This window comes from Thermobia domestica, chromosome 6 (genome assembly GCF_964235325.1).
Source record: "Thermobia domestica chromosome 6, izTheDome1.hap1.1, whole genome shotgun sequence".
Lineage (NCBI taxonomy): Eukaryota > Metazoa > Arthropoda > Insecta > Zygentoma > Lepismatidae > Thermobia > Thermobia domestica.
In genome coordinates, this window is record NC_137459.1 from 174,824,625 (window position 1) to 174,843,555 (window position 18,931).

The 18,931-nt window shown below is 36.8% G+C and overlaps 1 protein-coding gene across 1 annotated transcript in view; it reads right to left on the minus strand.

The window, feature by feature from the left end:
• The window catches only part of fs(1)M3 (female sterile (1) M3), a 289,266-nt gene that overhangs the window by 27,157 nt on the left and 243,178 nt on the right, over nt 1–18,931 (minus strand). Inside the window, exons 25-26 of the mRNA XM_081762460.1 lie at nt 13,327–13,513; nt 10,435–10,741 (exon numbers count right to left, since the gene is read on the minus strand). Of these exons, the coding sequence (XP_081618586.1) occupies nt 10,435–10,741; nt 13,327–13,513 (494 nt within the window). The remainder of the gene's footprint in view (nt 1–10,434; nt 10,742–13,326; nt 13,514–18,931) is intronic.

Below are 18,931 nucleotides of genomic sequence, written 5' to 3' on the forward strand. Positions count from 1 at the left end.
TTTTTTTTTAGACAAACGTACGACATACTCGGTCTTATGCAGAGTCGTTTTGAAGTCTAATTAAGGCAATACTATGAGGTTGACTAAAGGATGATTATCAAAAGTGTATTCAGAGTCTCTGATTAGGACGTAGTAATCAACGGAGTTCATTACATGTGACTAATTAATCTAGAGCAGAGGGTACCCCTTTTGCCACGGTTTAGCTTGTGCGACACATTTCGAATTTCGCATGTTATGTATTTCCATTTTTACAGACTACGCATGCGCACATCTCTTTTCCACAGTTGCCATATTTATTTTTCTCACCTGATGCATTGAGTTATATTACTTAATCATACCCAAATAATCTTTTTAGTTGTACTCAAAGTAGACTCTGAATACCAAAAAGCACACCTTCCTTACTGATTTCCTAGTATGACACTAACTAGTCGGTGACTAACTATTGATTAACGAATTCTTTCTTAATACCACCCACTGTGTTTTGGAAATTACGAAGACAAGTTTCGATTCACCGAAATAGTAAGCATATATAATAGTTTTTAATTTTCCTAGTAATTATGCGATTCAACTGTATATGTAAATAATTATTAACTTTGGTAACTGAATTCCAGAGATACCTGTAAACAAAATTGGAATTTAGAAGACAAACTTATTTATTAAACTACATATGCTAATACATATTTTTTTAGCTGAATTTGCACTTGGATTAAGGTGGATTATTAGGTTATTGCCTTAACCAATGCGTAAAGAAATGGCACATATTATAAGTATTACACTATAAAATAGAGTTATGCGTCAGCTACAACATGAGATACTATTTTCTGTGCTTATGTATTCTGTTAGCTAAAAAAGTAAAATATAAGAGGAAAACTTGATCAGTTTTAAGATGAGTACGCAAGATGGCGCTTACTGTTAGATTTTGCTACTCCTGTGCTCAGTTTTACGAAATTTTTACTTACAAGCATAAATTATTTTACAAGTAGTTGTCTCATTACGGAACATGAATATTATATTACCGTTTTTCGTGTTATGTTTTACAAATTATCCAAATATTATTTTGTATTTACGGAAATAGTTTTAGCCGCTTAATCTCATGCTTACGCAGGACGCCATAATGCTTCGTTGCCAAACTTACATGTGTACTGTTGCAGTCACAGTAGTAGGGCAATTCCTTGTTAGCGTTTGAAGTCCAGAGGCGGAACCTGTGAACTGTGACAAATAATAAAAGTGGAAAATGGGGAAACGGAAGGAATCATACACAAAAAAGAAGAATCCAACTCAAAGTAAAAGATCGAAGAGCCAAGGGAAGCGAAGAGAAAGGGAGAATAATTCGAAGAAACAGCTAAGCGCTTTTCAATTTTTAACTGTCTGTTTCCACGCAAATATTATACACACGTGTAATACGAAGATAGTTTATTTTGACGATCATTTTGAACGTTAAATGTGTAATATGTGTTCTTTCTTTTTCTTCTTTTCTTTTCTTTCTTTCTTTTTTTATTTTTTCTGAAACTCATTTTGCTTAGGTAAAATATTATATCTTCCTGAAAATAATTTACATATGTTTTTGAGTTTTCATACATACCCGTTAATGTCTAAAACCGTTAGTGGAAAATAGTAATTAATTCCACTTACTAGGGAAGTCGTAGGGTGTTACTCTGACTTCATTTTGATACTATGCTCAGTCGACTCCTTTTTACATATGAAATAATTAGGCAACCGGAGAAATCCTCGATCGCAAGCTTGTTCGAATTATGGACGTTAAAATTTCAAAATTAAACAGATTTTGAAAAAAAAAAGTTTGAAGAAACCATTTTTTAAGATACACGCTTCATTTTGGTACTGGGGTGTTTTCTTGGGTACTCGACGGAATGGTGAGGTCAAAACGTACGCATTTTGCAAGATAAGGGAACTTATCGGTGGAAAGGATGAAGTGTAATGGCATCTTACAATTTGAAAATTGCATATTTGGCACACCGGATAAATAGGCTAATAAAATTTATTTGAAACCAACTGTATTGTCATTCAAATGTCACTTTCTGTGTGGCCATCTAAACATTAAACAATGACATGTGTCTCCGAAACGCTTTGCCGCGCGACTAACTTCAACGCGACACTCAACTCTGCCGGCCTCTGTGCATTGTGGAAAAAATGAAATATTTCAGTTTAACATCCGATGATTATACCCTTTAGGCTAAGGAAGACGATGATTAAGGCAAGTGAATGATGATGGAAGAATTGATGGAATGAGAAGAAGGGAGGAAACAGGAGTACCCCGAGAAAACCCATGGACATGATGGTTTCCATTGTGGAAGACGGTGTTTCAATATTTCATCGCTAGCCATTTTTTAAAATTTTCAACGGATTTCAATGGCGATTGTTTGAAAATAGTGGCCAAACTTCAGACAATATTTTACGGTATTTCGCGAGAAATGTGACCAAAAAACAAACAATCGGCTAGAGGTGATGTATTGAAACAGCGGTTTTCTCGAGAATAAAAGTCACCTAGTTCACAACTTTGAGCGCACATTCCCGCTAACCATTTTTTTCTTCTTTAAATTTTTTGGTCTATTTTCTCGTTAAATTTCTTAAAATATTTCCTGGAGTTTGACCAATATTTCCCCATAATTGACATTCCAATTACTGAAAAATAAGCACATGGCTAGCGATGTATTAGAACACCGTATTCTGCGATGCATAAGCATAGGCCGACAGGATTCGGAGTACCGCGACAGGGTAAGCCTGTCTGGCTCTGCTCGAGCTGTTTGGACCTAGCTACAGAAGGAGAAGATCCAGGCCAGTAGTCAGTCCAAAATTGCGGGGGAGCGGTAGAAGTTAGGGGGGCCGATCCAACCATATTATAGTTCATCACCATATTATTGTTCATTTGCAAGCTTATCGTGAAAATTTTAGAGGAGCAGTAAAAATTTAGGGGGAGCCCGGCCCCCTCGACCCCCAGGGATACGGGCCTGAGAAGAACAACAATATAGATAATCACAAGATTAATTATGAATATCACGTCGTTCTTCATTGAATTTTGCACGCCTGGCAAACCGTTCCCAAATGTGATTGTTCAATTTGAAGGTGGCCACACAGGATAATGATATTTGAATAACAATATAGTCGAATAGGAGTATCAAATACATTTTATTAGCCTATTAGCACAAAGGGTAAAAGTGAAAGAGAATGCGCAGACGCCGTACCCCCACCTCGAAAAAAAAAAGTTAAGGCGTCCCCCAGTTCCGAAAAACTATAATGGGTATAGATAGGCAGGGGAACAGCGTGGCGTCATGCCGCTACCTACCGTCCTCTCATCCTTTCAGATCCACTTTTACCACTGGTTGGCCCAGTATGTCAAATGGGAGGCAATTTGCATGGTGTAAGACGCCATTACCCTTCACACCATTCCAAATAATTGCCCTTATCTTGCAAAATGCATACGTTTTAAACTTACTACTGTGTTGAGTATCCAGGAGAACTCCCTGATATCAAAACTGAAGCGTCTATCTCAAGAAATGGTTCTTCAAACTTTCTGCAAAATCTGTTCAATTTTGAACTTTTAACGCTCATAATTCGAACACGCTTGCGATCGAGGATTTCTATGGTTGCCTAACTGTTTCATATGTAAATAGGCGTCGACTGAGCATAATATCGAAACGAAGTCAGAGTAATATCCCGCGACCTTCTCTAGTTAGTACTTAAAAATTCATAAAACCGTAAACCTTGATTTTTTTTTCTATAATGAAAAGAAAGTATTCAGACCCTATAGCTTCACTCGAGAAACGCAACCACTCATGTATAAATCCTTTTTCTACTCCGGAGCTACAGTGACTCCGTGGTAGAGCATTGACATCTTGTATGCGGCGTCACTGGTTCGATCCCAGCTTAGCCAGGTGAGCTTTTTGGTGGACACACACCATGTGTGTGTGTGGATTTTCTCAGAGTTTCTCCTTGTGCTCCTACTTTCTCATTCTACCATTTAATTCATTCTTATTATCACCGTCTCATTTAACCTATATGGGATAACCGAGAAACATGAATGTTTTTTTTCTGTAACGTTTTATCATTGTGCTTCGAAGGAAAGATAGAAGGTGATGATGACAACGAATGAAATGGTTGAATGAAAGAAAGGGAGGGACCCGGAAGAAACTCCACTCATGGTTTGTTCACCACAAAGCCTTGGCGCGAGCTGGGATCCAGCCAAAAACCTGATCCACCAGAAGTGAGTGATCTATGTCTAGCTCTTATTGATCCAATATTCTGACGAATATTGTCCGTGAATTCCGATTTGTAACTGATACGTTTACCGCTTGCTATTTCAACGTAAGAATAAGGAGCGGAGATGGAACCCATGCTTGGGACTCTGAATCTATATCAACAAATAATTTCTTGTTATCGCTTACCGTTTTGCTCTATGTAAATTGAAAGTGTGATAAGGGGCAATGCAGAATGACTGGATGAAGTAGCTACAATCATTGGCATAAGTCACTGTTCAATCTGTAATATTATCCACGCTGTACTCAGATTTCGGAATTTGTGTGCCAGGATGATATCACGGCAGTTGATAGACAAACTGAAGCAGCGATGTGTTGATGTGTCACGAGATTTTGCTACGCCGTAAACGAGAAGGTAGTGACTTTTAGAAGAGATTCGTTACTGGGTATGAAACATGGGTGCACTACTACATTCCGGAAGTAAGAAAGCGAGTATGCAATGGCAGTATCCATTATCGGACACAATCATCTACAGGGAAGTCAGTAATTTCTTCTGGGACCAAAAAGGGTGACATTTTGGAGCGTTACAGCATAGGGAACGCATAATCAATAATATCTTGTATTCCGATCTCCAAAAAAATCCTAAACTTACTATACGAAGTAATACGGACTTCTGAAAACAAATTTCCTTTATAACATAACAATACTCGGCCTCATACCACTGCCTGTGCAATGGCTGCGATCATTGAAAATCTTAATTTCATCCTCCTTTCGTACCGAATCTCGCCTCAGTGGTGAAAGGCACTAAAGATAAAGAAGTTGCAATCTGATGAAGAGGTGCAACGAATGGTGTATGACTGATTGCGTATTCAATAATAATAATAATAATAATAATAATAATAATAATAATAATAATAATAATAATAATAATAATAATAATAATAATAATAATAATAATAATAATAAATAATAATAATAATAATAATAATAATAATAATAAAAGATCTTTAGAGGCATTGGGACACTTTGGAAATAATGGGAAACACATATTGAGCGTAAAGTGGATTATGTAGAAAAATGAAATTCATTTGTTCCATGCTCTCTCAATATTTTCCTTTTTTTAAGTTTTAAAGGTTTTTTGACACCTCGTAACACTAGAAAATTGTTGTTTCCGTAAGTACCAGATATGGAAGTGGAGATACGATTTTAACAACCGGTTCCAAAAACCTGAGAAATTTTAATAACCGGTTCGGGCGAACTAGGTGAATTACACCATTGAGTAAAACAATAGACCTGTATGCTGTGTCAACGAACAGACTATGAGCGTACGCAGTGGAGGCAAGGGAACAATCGCTTTACCCTGCATTTTCGAAAGGTGTTTGGTTGTTTCAAAACGCTTTTACCCAGAAACACACATGAAGGAACATTATATTTGGTTACACCTACTAGAATATTTAATATAGACCTATTTAATGTGGTCCACAAGAAAAACAGAATTCATACTTGAGCTTATTATTGTTGAAGATCGTGTGATATATGAAGTACAGCAATCAAGGTCAAAAGCAAATACTTGCAAAACACATGGAGAAATGAAATAGGTTAAATATACTAGTAGATTTTAATAAAATTAGCTGTAAATAGCTTGGTAGGTAGATCACCTCTGGTGCACGAGATCGCTGGTTCGATCCCACTTTTCGCCAGGAAGACTTTCTGTAGGGCCCATAGTGTGCGTAGATTTTCTCGGTTTTTTCCCACTTCCTTCAGTCCACCATTTCGATAATCATCATCACTGCTCCTTTTAGATTCAGACTATAATCGTGTAATATTAAACTAGAAAATTTCAAATAGCGCCTTCGGTACCCTAACACCCGTGCTAATCGCGTAGTTTTACTCGCTGCGAGAACTTATGAAGAGTCATTCTGACGCGTGATTACTAAAGAGTTCGACTAACATGTTTCCTGCAGTAGTCAGACCTTTAGAATGACGCTAATCATACGTCAAAACGACTCTGCATAAAGCCCTATCTCAGTTTCCTCATTTCATCTGGATTGTGGAACAAATCTGTATGTAAGCAACCTAGTAAAAGTTGGTGATAGTTTTCATTTAACGTAGCCATGTTTGGTTCAGAAAACGCTGGAATTTTAGCCATAATGATTATCATCCCGGTAGTCACTGCAAAATTGTAGGGGGGCTCGGCTGAAGTTAGAGGGAGCTCGATCTAACAATATTATAGTTCATTTGCAAGCCTACGGTGAAAATTTTAGGGGGGCCCGGCCCGCACTAAGACATTCAACTTACAAAATATATGCACTGGAGAACACAACTTACAAAATACCTGCACGGGAATACAACTGACAAAATACCACGCTTGAAGGAACTAAGTCTGTCTTGTTGAAAAGATGGGATTTTTTAATGGTTTTGTATTTGGATACTTATTCTTAATTTGCACCTTTGAGACATCTAGTTATAGAAAAACGTATATCCTTGTAATTTGAAAAGAAAATTTTACCACGCAAGTAGTTTTTGTTACCCCTAAATGCAGTTTGAGTCGAATTTTGCCCAAAAAAATGCTGGAATGTTAGCCATGATATTTAAGCCACTAAAGTAAAGCTGCTCCAAGGATTGCAACTTCGCCTATAAAATAACATTTTTGACCCTAGTAAGATTATGTTTTGTCCTGCCTACCTAAGTAATGATTTTATATTTCTACAAGTATCCTTAATCTGCACCGTAGAGGCATCTAATTATAAATAAATGTATAACGTTTAACTGCCGTTTTCTAAGAAACTATTACCATAGAAATGATATGATTTCCCCCTAAATGCAAATTGAGTTGCTCTTTGACCAAAAAACAAAGGGGAATTTAGCCATGATATATTAAATCTCTAAAGTAGAGATAAGTTTTACACAAAGTATTACAACTAGGCTTATAAAACACCATTTTTGAGCGTACTAAGAGTCTGTTTTGTCCAAAAGATGAAATTTATGTAATGATTTTGTATTAGTATAGGCATTCTTAATCTGCACCATAAAGACATCTAGTTTGAGAGATACACATAACGTTTCGTAAGTTAAAAATCACTTTTGATCAAAGAATATAATTAATTCGTATTTTAAAGCAGGCAGTATTGAGTAAAATGGAAATAAAAGCTCTCATTTTCCTTTGTTGTAAATCATGTATAAAATGCGGCCGTGTCTAAACACTTTTCTATCCGTAACTCATGTGGCAACATCGCATGTATCGCAATGAGCGCTGCCATCTAGTAAGAAAGTTTTACCGTAAAGGTGACTAGCGATCCAGCTTAATATAAGAACGTCTATAAATTGAAATTTTGCACTTGTATTGTGACTTTGCTAATTTTCTAGTACAGTTCATTTATTTGTTGAATTAATTCATTAATTCGTGTCATTGATTTTCAGGGTATTTTTTCCCAAACGTCAGTGATAATGGCAGTACTGTGAACAATGGCGGCTCTCGAGTTCTACAGAGAAGTCTCATCAGCAATGGCAGTGCAACTGGTTTGTAAATCTTCACCCCGTGCCAAAATCATCACCCGGTTTTGGGGCCTCCAGTGATGTTTTACTTTGAAAGCATTCTTTCAAATCTGATATTAGGCATTCATTACAGGACAACTTTCACATTTGTATAACCCTATACATATCATATGTATGTCATACTTACGGAATTATTTATTGTACGAATACATACTTTACTCAACATCAGTTGGTTTTCACTTCTTGAATAGCTTGAATTCTGCGCTACCAACACTACTCAAACTGTTTCTTCAATTGAAAATTCTCAATCAATTCTGCAGATGAAATAATAATATTTCTACTTTTACACCACACAGTATTGCTCTCTAGATTAAAGATGACCGACGAATTAGTTAAAGAATCATAAAATAATTTGTAAAATGAAAATGTGGGAAGAAACGAGAAAACCCCGATAAAACCAACGCACACAACATTGTTCACAACTCACTCATCCGGGTGGAGATCAAACCAGGACCCTCGCACCAGAAAGGACAACTCTACCACTAAGCCACTGTGTCCCTTCACAATAGATGCTGTAAAAATCATTCGGTTGCATACCCAGTGTAACGCTATTCTCGGGGGAAAAAATCATCTTTATCGTGTTTACTGTGTAAGATGGCGAAACTATACATATCAGCTAGAAGACTTCTACACAGAGAAAAATCCGTTCTCCGGACAGCGGTATACTGTACAAATATACGGTATCCTCTTGCTCACTATAGAAATCAGTACGGAGCATACGTTATCCGTATGCTACATAGGCACTGCCCTTAGATGTTACATCATGCCGTTGCAGGATGTCTGACATCTAACAGTTTTCCGTATATCACATGCATACACTTATGTTACCTTCGTCAGCTATATGTTATATACGTCCATTTGTATGTGAGATCCTGACCGCCCACATTGTTTCATACGGAAAGTACGTATAGATGGAACACTTATACAGAAAGTATTATAAAACATGCGTTTTCAGTTATACGTCTGCTGTACGTTAAGTCCAAAACCTACAGGAATTACGCATGTAACCTATCTTTTTAAGTACGCCACCTATATTTTTTTTCTCAGTGTAAGCGGTGCTTCCATCCTGATGTTACTTGCAACGTTCTCATGCTAACAGCTGTGATTTGAAGGAAGGTGATAAATCTGTAGTCACATATTTGAATGTCTTTTGAAGTTTCTACTAAAAATATATTGTGTAATATAATACGAGGGACATCCGGAAAGTGGTATCCGTTTGCGCCGTATGAAGCGCTGACGACTCGGGGAGCCGCTGGGCAAGGTCAGACCGCGTCAGTGGCTTGTCTGCCTTCTCTGTGTGAGGTTGCGTAACGCTAGCAGTGCCTGTGTTGTGTCTGTGCTCACTTATAATGATTAAACGAATTGAGAACCCCACCAGTTGTGAAGTGAGGGCCGTGATTAAATTTCTTAATGCACGAAACGTTCGACCTTGTGAAATTCATCGCCAATTAGAGGAGGTGTATGGAGACAATGTGATGAACGAGTTGTCTGTTCGGCGCTGGTGTTCGCAACTTCAAACTGGGAGGGGGAGTACACACGACGAGAAGCGTTCAGAAAGACCATCTGTCATTACAGACGAACTGCTGAGGTCAGTAGACGAATGCGTGAGGAACGATTGGCGCGTCACAATTGATGAACTCTGAACATTTTACTAATGTGTCTCTAACAACTGTTCATGAAATTGTCAAAGACCATCTGCATTATTCAAAAATCTGTGCAAGGTGGGTCCCTCGCATGCTCACAGATGAGCACAAAACCAAGCGTATGGCTGCAGCACTGACGTTTCTGGGGCGTTATTCCGATGAAGGAGAGACTTTCCTGGATCGTATCATTACAGAGGACGAAACATGGGTTTGTTATGCATCACCTGAGAGTAAACGACAGTCCATGGAGTGGCATCACGTTCATTCACCAACCAAACTCATGGCAACTATATTCTGGGATCGACGAGGTGTACTGCTCATTGGTTTTATGGCCCGTGGAGAGAGAACTAATGCTAATGCGTATTGTGAAACATTAAAGAAATTACGGCGGGCAATACAAAATCGACGGCCAGGTCTGTTGTCTACAGGCGTCATTCTCCTTCATGACAATGCCAGGCCCCATGCAGCTGCGAAAACACAACAACTTCTGCAGCAATTCAAGTGGGGAACCTTCAACCATCCACCGTATAGCCCGGACTTGGCCCCTTCGAATTTTCATCTCTTTACGAAGCTTAAAGACTTTCTGGCGGGAAGAAAGATTTGACAGCGATGGAGAACTTAAACGAGGCGTGACTACGTATCTCAATACGCTGGCGGCAGAGGACTATGACGCTGGAATACAGAAACTCGTCACACGGTATGACAAATGCCTCAATTTGCTTGGTGATTATGTGGAGAAGTAGTGTAAAGTATGCTCTTTCCAATAAAAATGTGTATATTTGTTAATATATACTACTGTGTCTTTATTGCACAAACGGGTACCACTTTCCGGATGGCCCTCGTATAATATAATGTGAAGTGTGAAAAAGTGAGAAAAGGGGTTTGTATGAAATTGTGAATGAACATAAAATATTCTATAATTACTACTTACCTACTACAATTCTACTTACCTAATATTCTTTACCGGCAAAGACAAATAAAATTTTAGAAAAAAATATTAGAATGAAAAGACAAATAAGAGGTACCTTCTGCTTGTACTGATTGTTGTTGTAAAGACTTGAATGCTGGATTTATTGGCAGCATCATACACTGTGAAGATCCGTTCACTGTTATTCATTTTAACGATGTCTGAAATGTTATTCTGATCGAATTGAACTATGTATTGAGTGGGACAGAGACAATCCACTGGTAGGCTACATATTCCCTTCTCGAAACCATAAGCGTTAAGGATTGTGTGATCCTCCATTGAAACAAAATCTCCTGTTTTGACATTAACAAGAGGAATTTGAAGATGGTTTTCGGGATCCAGATAAAGAAACACCTTTGCCAGCCCTGGAATCAAAAGTAGCAGTCTATTGTTCTAAAGATATAAATATGTAACATCATGGACTTCCGCTACGAGGGCAGAAGGGGACACAGCCTTCTCTGGAATTCAAGCGAATTAATCATTTGAAAGAAGTTTCCAGGAATGAGTAGTTATTTCTGTTGCAAAATTATCTGTTAGATGATACTAGGTCAGCAAAATACAAAAGCAATTTTCTTATTGCTGAAAACTATCCTACCGGGATGGTACCATCAAATCAGCCCCTATTCCTTTCCCTTCTTCTATTCCGAACTGAAGCTTATATGCTATAAATGTACCACATTGACTTGACACCTAATCTTCCGTTCCGAGCGCTGCTATCGGCTGAAGGATTTTCACTCCCTTTCGCTGAGGCTCTCTCGCTTAGCAACAGCTGAACCCTTATTAGCTCAACGCGTGGGTGTGTCGAGGGTGAGCTTTAGTTCACATTTTTGCCACGGCTCAAGACATTTTGGCAGCACTTTAGAAGGTCATATTTTATCTATAAAAAAACATGTATGATCAGCTTTGCCCCCTCCTGCGAAAAATCCTGCGAATGCTCATGCGTAACCTATATGTTTATTTCAAACATTTATCAACTATTAGTAACAACAGAAACTAACACATTTATTTGTAGGTTACATAGCTACAATAACTACGTAATAAAATAAACTGTCATGTAATTACAGTATGTGGCAAAACAAACAGTACTGAAATTCGCGTATGGGTGCCGCTCAGATGCTATGTGGTATGAGCTGTGAGTGACACATGTCAGTTGTGTGTGGACTAGCGCAGTGTGCAGTTGGCGCGAAGATAATGTTACAACAGAGGAGGAGTTACTATTGTCGAGCAATATTTCCGCTCATACGGTGTGGAGCAGCGTCTCACTGCAGAAGATTAGCGTGGGCGTCTACTGTATTGCTCTGGAGTGTTAGCTATGGCATATGAAAATACAGATTTCATCAGTAACATATGGTTCAGTGATGAAAAGCCATCTGTACTTTGATCACCACATCAATCGACAGATGATCATTGACCCTGTCTTGCATGATTTGTGCGGCTTTTATCGCACGAAAAATCTGTCGTTATAACAACAATAAATGCAGCAAGATGAAACTATTGCCCACACTGCAAGTGAGTCACTTACCCTTCTGCTCACAAGAGTTTGGATGTCGCTTGATTTCCTGTGGAACGGATTTTCCATATCCTTCCTACTCCCCTCACCTCATGACTCCAGATGCCTACTTACGGGGTATGCTGAAGTAAGCAATTTTCCGCACAGATAACTTCCTACCACTATACTGGAGTTAAGAGAAAGAGATTCGGTCATTTGTTTTGTATTCCAGCAAACTGTGTTCACTAACATGTTCACTGATCTACAGGACCGCTATGAAGAATATGTGTGGCATAATGTTCAACATTTTGAACACATGATGTACAGGAATTATTTCTTGTAAATTTACAATATGTGGTGAATAACATTTAGTTGACATCCATTTGACAACCTTTCTTATGTTTCGTTATGTTGAACAACAAATAAATAAATGTCAACGATGTGATTTCAGTACTGTTTGTTTTGCCGCATACTGTAGTTAAATGCAGAAACAAGCTAATTTCTTAACTTGCAAACGCAGAGGGGTATGTAAACTACATAAGTGTTTGTTTCTTACCTCTTCGTCATTAATTTGATTTTCCCTGAAAAACCAAGGACACTATATATCGCACGAGATCAACCAAACTTATCATATCGGAATCAAAGTTGATATTATTGACCTTGGCCTACTATATAAAAACGTGTGAACTTAAAACTATATTGTGGAGACTTTCGATTTCCAAGTTATTGGAGGTCAAATTTTGAGTCATATATATTAGAACTAAAAGTAATACACTGAACTTATCCAATCAAGATTAAACCTGACATGGTGGTAGGCTTTGACCTGCTTGAGATGCTTGCATACCATGCCTGCTATTATGGTAAGCAGGCTTGTTGATTTCTAAGTTATGCACAAAGCTCTAAATCAATACTTGGTTAAAGATCAGTCTTAGATTGAAAAAAAAAATCAAATTAAGAACGATTTCTTTTTACGACTTTGTGTACTTCCATTGTTAATATTGTTCTCTAAACTCGTGTAATAAATATTCTGCACAAACTTACGAAATACTTAGACAATCATTATGTTCTCAACATAAGTGCAGGTTGTTTTATAGAAAAAACAAAGTTTGTGTGCATATTTTGTATATTATTGAATTTTTTCTAACTTTCTTAACGTGAACAAAAGAATAAAATTTATATTATTAATTTCTGTGTAACATCATGAATGCTATAGAAGCAAATCACGTACACGGTTGAATAATAAAGTATATAATAAACACCTTTGTATTTCTTTTAGTGTAGTATTTGTATATTAGTATTAAAAATATACAAATGAATTTGTATTTGTAGTAGAAATATAGAATGAGTCTTGGAAATATTACTCTACCAACTTAACTTGTCCCAATAATTATGTCATTTGAAACCAAGTTTTAAAATCTTGTGTTTCTAACATTTAACAGCTTTAACCTCTTACAAATTTACCTTTGAGTTCAATTAAGCTGCTGTTAATTAACGTTTGCAATCGCTGTTCTAAATACTTGGCAGGAATGGAGTCATATATTGATTCTATATTTGATTTAAATAGTGAAGGCAAGTCACGAAGCTTAAAATCATTCACGAAGTTTTTCACATTCACATCTGCGTTGATTGTTACCTCATTTTCAAATACCTGAAACAGAAATAGAATTTTAAAAGAAAATTTTAAAATGAATTCATTAAAATCAAAGTTTTAATATTTGTATGTATATATATATATATATATATATATATATATATATATATATATATATATATATATATATATTAATATTCTGTTGGTACGTAGATTGATTGCTTGATTTGCATTTATGTTCTTTGTCACCAACAAGGCTGTATAGGACCAGACTTCAAGTTTCAAGTGGGATCAGAATTATTGTAGTGCAATCTATGCTTTTCTATGTGAAATCTAAATCGAAACATTGTAAATCAAAAGGCATAAGCGTTAGCCTCTACGCTAGTCAAAATAGTTCTGCTGGTACAGGGGGAAGTGTGCTTTTATCTGAGTAATTCGATGACTTTAGTAATTGGAGCTCTATAGCAGGCTGAACAAGCAAAATGTCTGTTTTCTGGCGAAAAGAATCACCGACCTCCCTAGCACCACCGTTGGGCGGAATAGGAGTACATTCTACACAGTTTGGTGGTTAAAGAGGTTACTTATGTACCTCTACCAAGGGCACATAGTCTTTTTTTAGTAGTCATGGTCCAAGATATATTCTTTCTCCCAAATCGCTTTTACCTTAAATTATACTACAATTTGCTTTGTTTTATGCTTTTACACTTCCAAACTGTTATGTAAATTTCTTGAGTCTTATACAACTGTTATATCGGTCTGTCGGGCGGTCGGTTGGTCTGTCTGTCGACAGATATAAGAGCAAAACCGGTGAAAGATATCAAGAAGTGAGTCTTTTGTAATCGATTCATTGTCCCAATAATAGGTTCCACCTCTTCCATTAACGTACTATTCAAACCGAAAGTAACGAATTAGCCATTTCCTTTTTCAACGTGTTTCGCTGTAGAACAAAAATGGTAACAGATAGCGACAAGCTGTTTTTTGCAATCGATTCCGTCTATGAAGAAAACCTATCGTCATCATCTGTAACACTGTCAAAATTGGAAGTGGTTGAAATTTACTACTACCGGTTTCAATACTGATTTTCATAGAACAAAAACTGCAAACGATATTGAGAAATGCTTTTTTGTAATCGATTTAACGTCTCAAGAATAGTTTCTGTCTCCTCCGTTGACCCTCTATTCAAACTGTAAGTAGTAGAACTCAACCTTTTCCGGCTTCAACTTAATCGCCACAGAACAAAACTAGTAATAGATAGCGACAAGCGAATTTCAGCAATCGATTTAGCGTCTCAAGAAAACATACCATCACCATCCGCAACACACTACAAATACCGGAAGTGATTGGAATTTACTGGTGTTTCTAGTTGAAATACTTATTTCCATAGAGCAAAATTGGTAAGGGATATCAAGAGACTGCTTTCATACAGATTCATCCTCTTAGGAATAAGTTTTGTATCCACGAGTTTTGTATCCATATGTTTCAACCATCTCTATACAGTGTTGAAACTCGAAGTGGTGAAAATTTACGTTTAATCGATTACAACACTGATCACATAATATAGTGATTCCCAACTTTTTGACTGGTTAGGCTTTATTTAACTAACATCGTTAAGCACTTTATTTTTATTAAATTGTAATAGTGTAAGGGTAGGGACATGCCGAAGATATATAGCGATCGACGTCGAAGTTTAAGTCGCGGTCGCACCCTCGATACTTGCACAAACCCGTGGATTCAAATGAGTAAGCGCATGCTGAAGATGCACGCTACATCGCGACCTAGAGGTCGACTGCGAGGATGAATTAGTGGTCGCGATGATTAACAACTGAGTGTTTTTGCATCGATGTTTAGCGGAAACATCACTGTGGCTTGTGTTCTCATTGACTCTCCCTGAAGCGCTGCACGGAATAAAGTCTTCATTTGTTTAGAATTTCATCTGCAGTGGATTGTGTGTGTCTACGCTCGTGAGGTTTCGCTGCACTATTATATTTGATTATGAAAGACATATTAATAGAACTAATGAGGAATGTTTCAGCAATATGGAATAAGAAACAGAAACAACATAATCGACACGTTTTAAATAGAGAATGGAAGAAAATAGCAACTGAAATGGGAATGTCAGATAAGTTATTTATTTGAGATAAGTTATTTATTTTACTACAGGTTATTATTATATAAGGCAGTGGCGGTCACAGGGAGAAGGCTTTCGGGCTGAAGTCCGTAAATTGTAGAATTTTTAAAGAAAAAAAGAAGATACTGTTAATCATATTTATGCTTAAAAACTGCACACGCCCCCAATTCCGAGATTAATAAAAAGGATTTCTTTTAAATTCGTTATTGATATAAGGTAAAGAAATACCTCTAAAGGCTGGCACGTATCCATAGGGGGGAAACGCCTAATAATGGAATTTCAGTGCCGAAACTTCATTTGCTGCAGTTAATACCCCCTCCACATCGAAATCTGAAGATATGCCTGATTTATTTATTTATTAAATTTTACTGGGAAACGATTTCTCGCCTGAGTGCTGAAAGAGGGCATTTCTTCGCAGAAAATTGAATAAAAGGTAAAAATCTTTGATTTAGAATATTGATAGAGATGAACAAGAGGTGAGACTCAAATATTTTTGCAGAAGGCACAGTGACTCAGTGGTAGAGGGCACGGCGTTCACCTCCGGTGCTTGAGGTCCCAGTTTCGATCCCAGCTCGCGCCGTGTGGACATTGTGGTGGCAAACACAGTGCTCGTGGGTTTTCTCTGGATTCTCCCGTTTCCTAATACTTTCTTCATTCCACCACTTCATTCATTACTCATCATCACCGTCTCCTTTAGCCTAACCGGAATAAGCGTGGAACTTTGGCATTTCTCATATCTCGTCTCACGTCCATCCCTATTTATAAACTGTTTGTTCCTTTCAATTTCAAAATGTGGTTTCGTAGTGATTTTTATGCACTGACGGAATAATTTCATATGCGTCACAGCAATGTTTCTTCTTAAACTGAGAACTTAACAGCGAGGGTGTGACCTCCTCGCTATGTGCGCCCTTCATCCATAGCGACCTAGACATCGAGGTAGCGACCACGACTTAAACCTCGACCTCGAGCGCAAAGTATCTTTGGTATGCCCCTACCCTAAGACTTTCCTTAAAGCTTCTATGTAGTACTGAGCATGGTTGCTGCTGCTAAAGCACTGGATTGTACAGTGTGTTTCAAATTGACGAAGTAGTTATTAAATGCTTCATGATATTTACATTCTAACAATTCGCAATACACCGGTTGAGAATCACTGGCATAACGGATAAAACGGAAATAGCGACAAGCAATTTTTATATAGATTCAGTACCAAGAATAGGTTTCTCCTCTGATTTTATTCTTTTTATTGTAACCAGAAGTGATTGACATCAATTACCACTTCCCGTTTTAATGTTAATCCCCATAACGCAGAAACGTATGAGAGCGAGTAATAGCATTTTGATATGGATTCAGTATCCGAGGAAAATAATTATCTTTGATCTTATTCCTCTATTGTAGCCAGTAGTTATAGTGGTACTACTTCAAGTCTAAATATTAAATTTGCTTTGTTTGGAAGTCTATCGTATTTTAACACTGTGAAACAAAACTCACTTGCTTACTTTTAAAATTTAGATAATGTATGACATGCATTTTCCAATACAGTTGTTATGCCAAACTTTCAAAAGGACCAGGAAGTTTAAAATTTTGAACAGAGGTTAGGGCTTAGGTTGCTCGTTAGTTAATTTATAAGATTAGTACTTAAATATGACTTTTTTTCCCTTATAATTTCGTTTGTTTTAAATTTTTGAATACTACTCTACAGCAACACATCTCTCTCTCTCTTCGACTTCCCAGAAGTACATATTAGGTTTTGCCTTAAATTTTGGCAGGGACAGTAAATATTACAATACATTTTATAACTATAGGCAACTCCTTTAAATTTGGCACCTACTTTCTGTCACCCTTATCCAAAGTCATCAATTTTTTTTAAAATTGGTTATTTGGAAAAAAAATTGACAACTGAGCTCTCATTTTACATCCTATCATGTTTCGGCTTAGAACTACTTAAATTTGACACGATTTCTGACAAGGGATTGGCTGATAATCTGTCTCTCTACATTTGACACTCCTCTGGAACTACATAGAAGGTGGGCCTTGATCTTGATATGACCTTGTAACTTTTAAAGAAACAGATAAAACACGCTGAAATCCTGTATTATGCAAATATCACCAAGGAGGCGTTGCTTGATGTACCTGCGATACCACCGAGGTTAAGAGTATTACCAACCAAAGTTAATATTTTCGAATAACACTATGAAAATTTGTTATACATTCAAATTACATTTAAATGAAAACTTACAATATCACATTCATTAGTAACTGTCACAAGAATGCTACAGTATCACAGACATCCAAATCTTGGTGGCCTGAACAGCAGTAACAATGCAAGTGAGACAGACTCAGCAATGTACATCCAAAATACTTTAGTATCTAATGCTCTGATCATGATACGACGGATTTCGAATGAATACGAGCAAGGTTACAAAAAACTGAAAGTTTTATTTTTTTTCAAAAGCCTTTATTTCGAAAAATACTTTAGGTAAGTACGTTCATATCCAAAATTATTGTCGCATATCTATAATTATCTTCTTGTAAGAGTATAATTTGATAATGATTTTGCAGGGTACTTTTAATACTGATAATATGTGCATAATCGGGAAATGTATATTTGTGGTAAAAAAAAATTTCATAGGAAAAGATATAAATACGAAAATTAGAATAAGTAAAACAAAATGTTGCTAAATGGACAAGTTAGTTTTATTTTCTTTTTATTGTTTCTTATTTACTGCTCTTTTGACACGAAATTTGCTACATACATGTCTTTGCCTATTATACACACACACACAAACATTATAAGAAATACCGGACAAATTCGTTATCAAATTATATTCCTCCAACAACATATTTATAGATATACGACAATAATTTTGGACATGAGTGTACCTCATCCAATTACATAAATAGTTTCCAATAAATTATAAGTGTCATTTACAGCAATTTGATATCTCAAACCGTTCTGCTGATATGGTAAACATTGGTAAAGTTTGCAACACTTCTTAAAATTGAAGACTTCGGTGCAAAAATGGGACAGCTCCATTTGTATATTTAGTTCAGGATTCAAAAGAAAAAGTTAAAACAACTTATTTCGTTTTAGCCTCCAAACGTTTTGCAAAGAGAAGTGCTATTATAGGGGTGAAACCTTTCTTTTCAAAAAGTTTCGAGGCTAAAGTACAAGTATTGATTAAGATTTGTTTTCAATCCTGAACCAAATATACAATTGGAGCTGTCCCCTTATTGCACCGAGGTCTTCAGTTATATAGTTCAGGAAACTTGTAATTACACCTCCCAAAAATATTGTTGCAGTGTTACAAATGCAAAGTAAATCACAAATTGTTTTTAAAAGTTTCCAA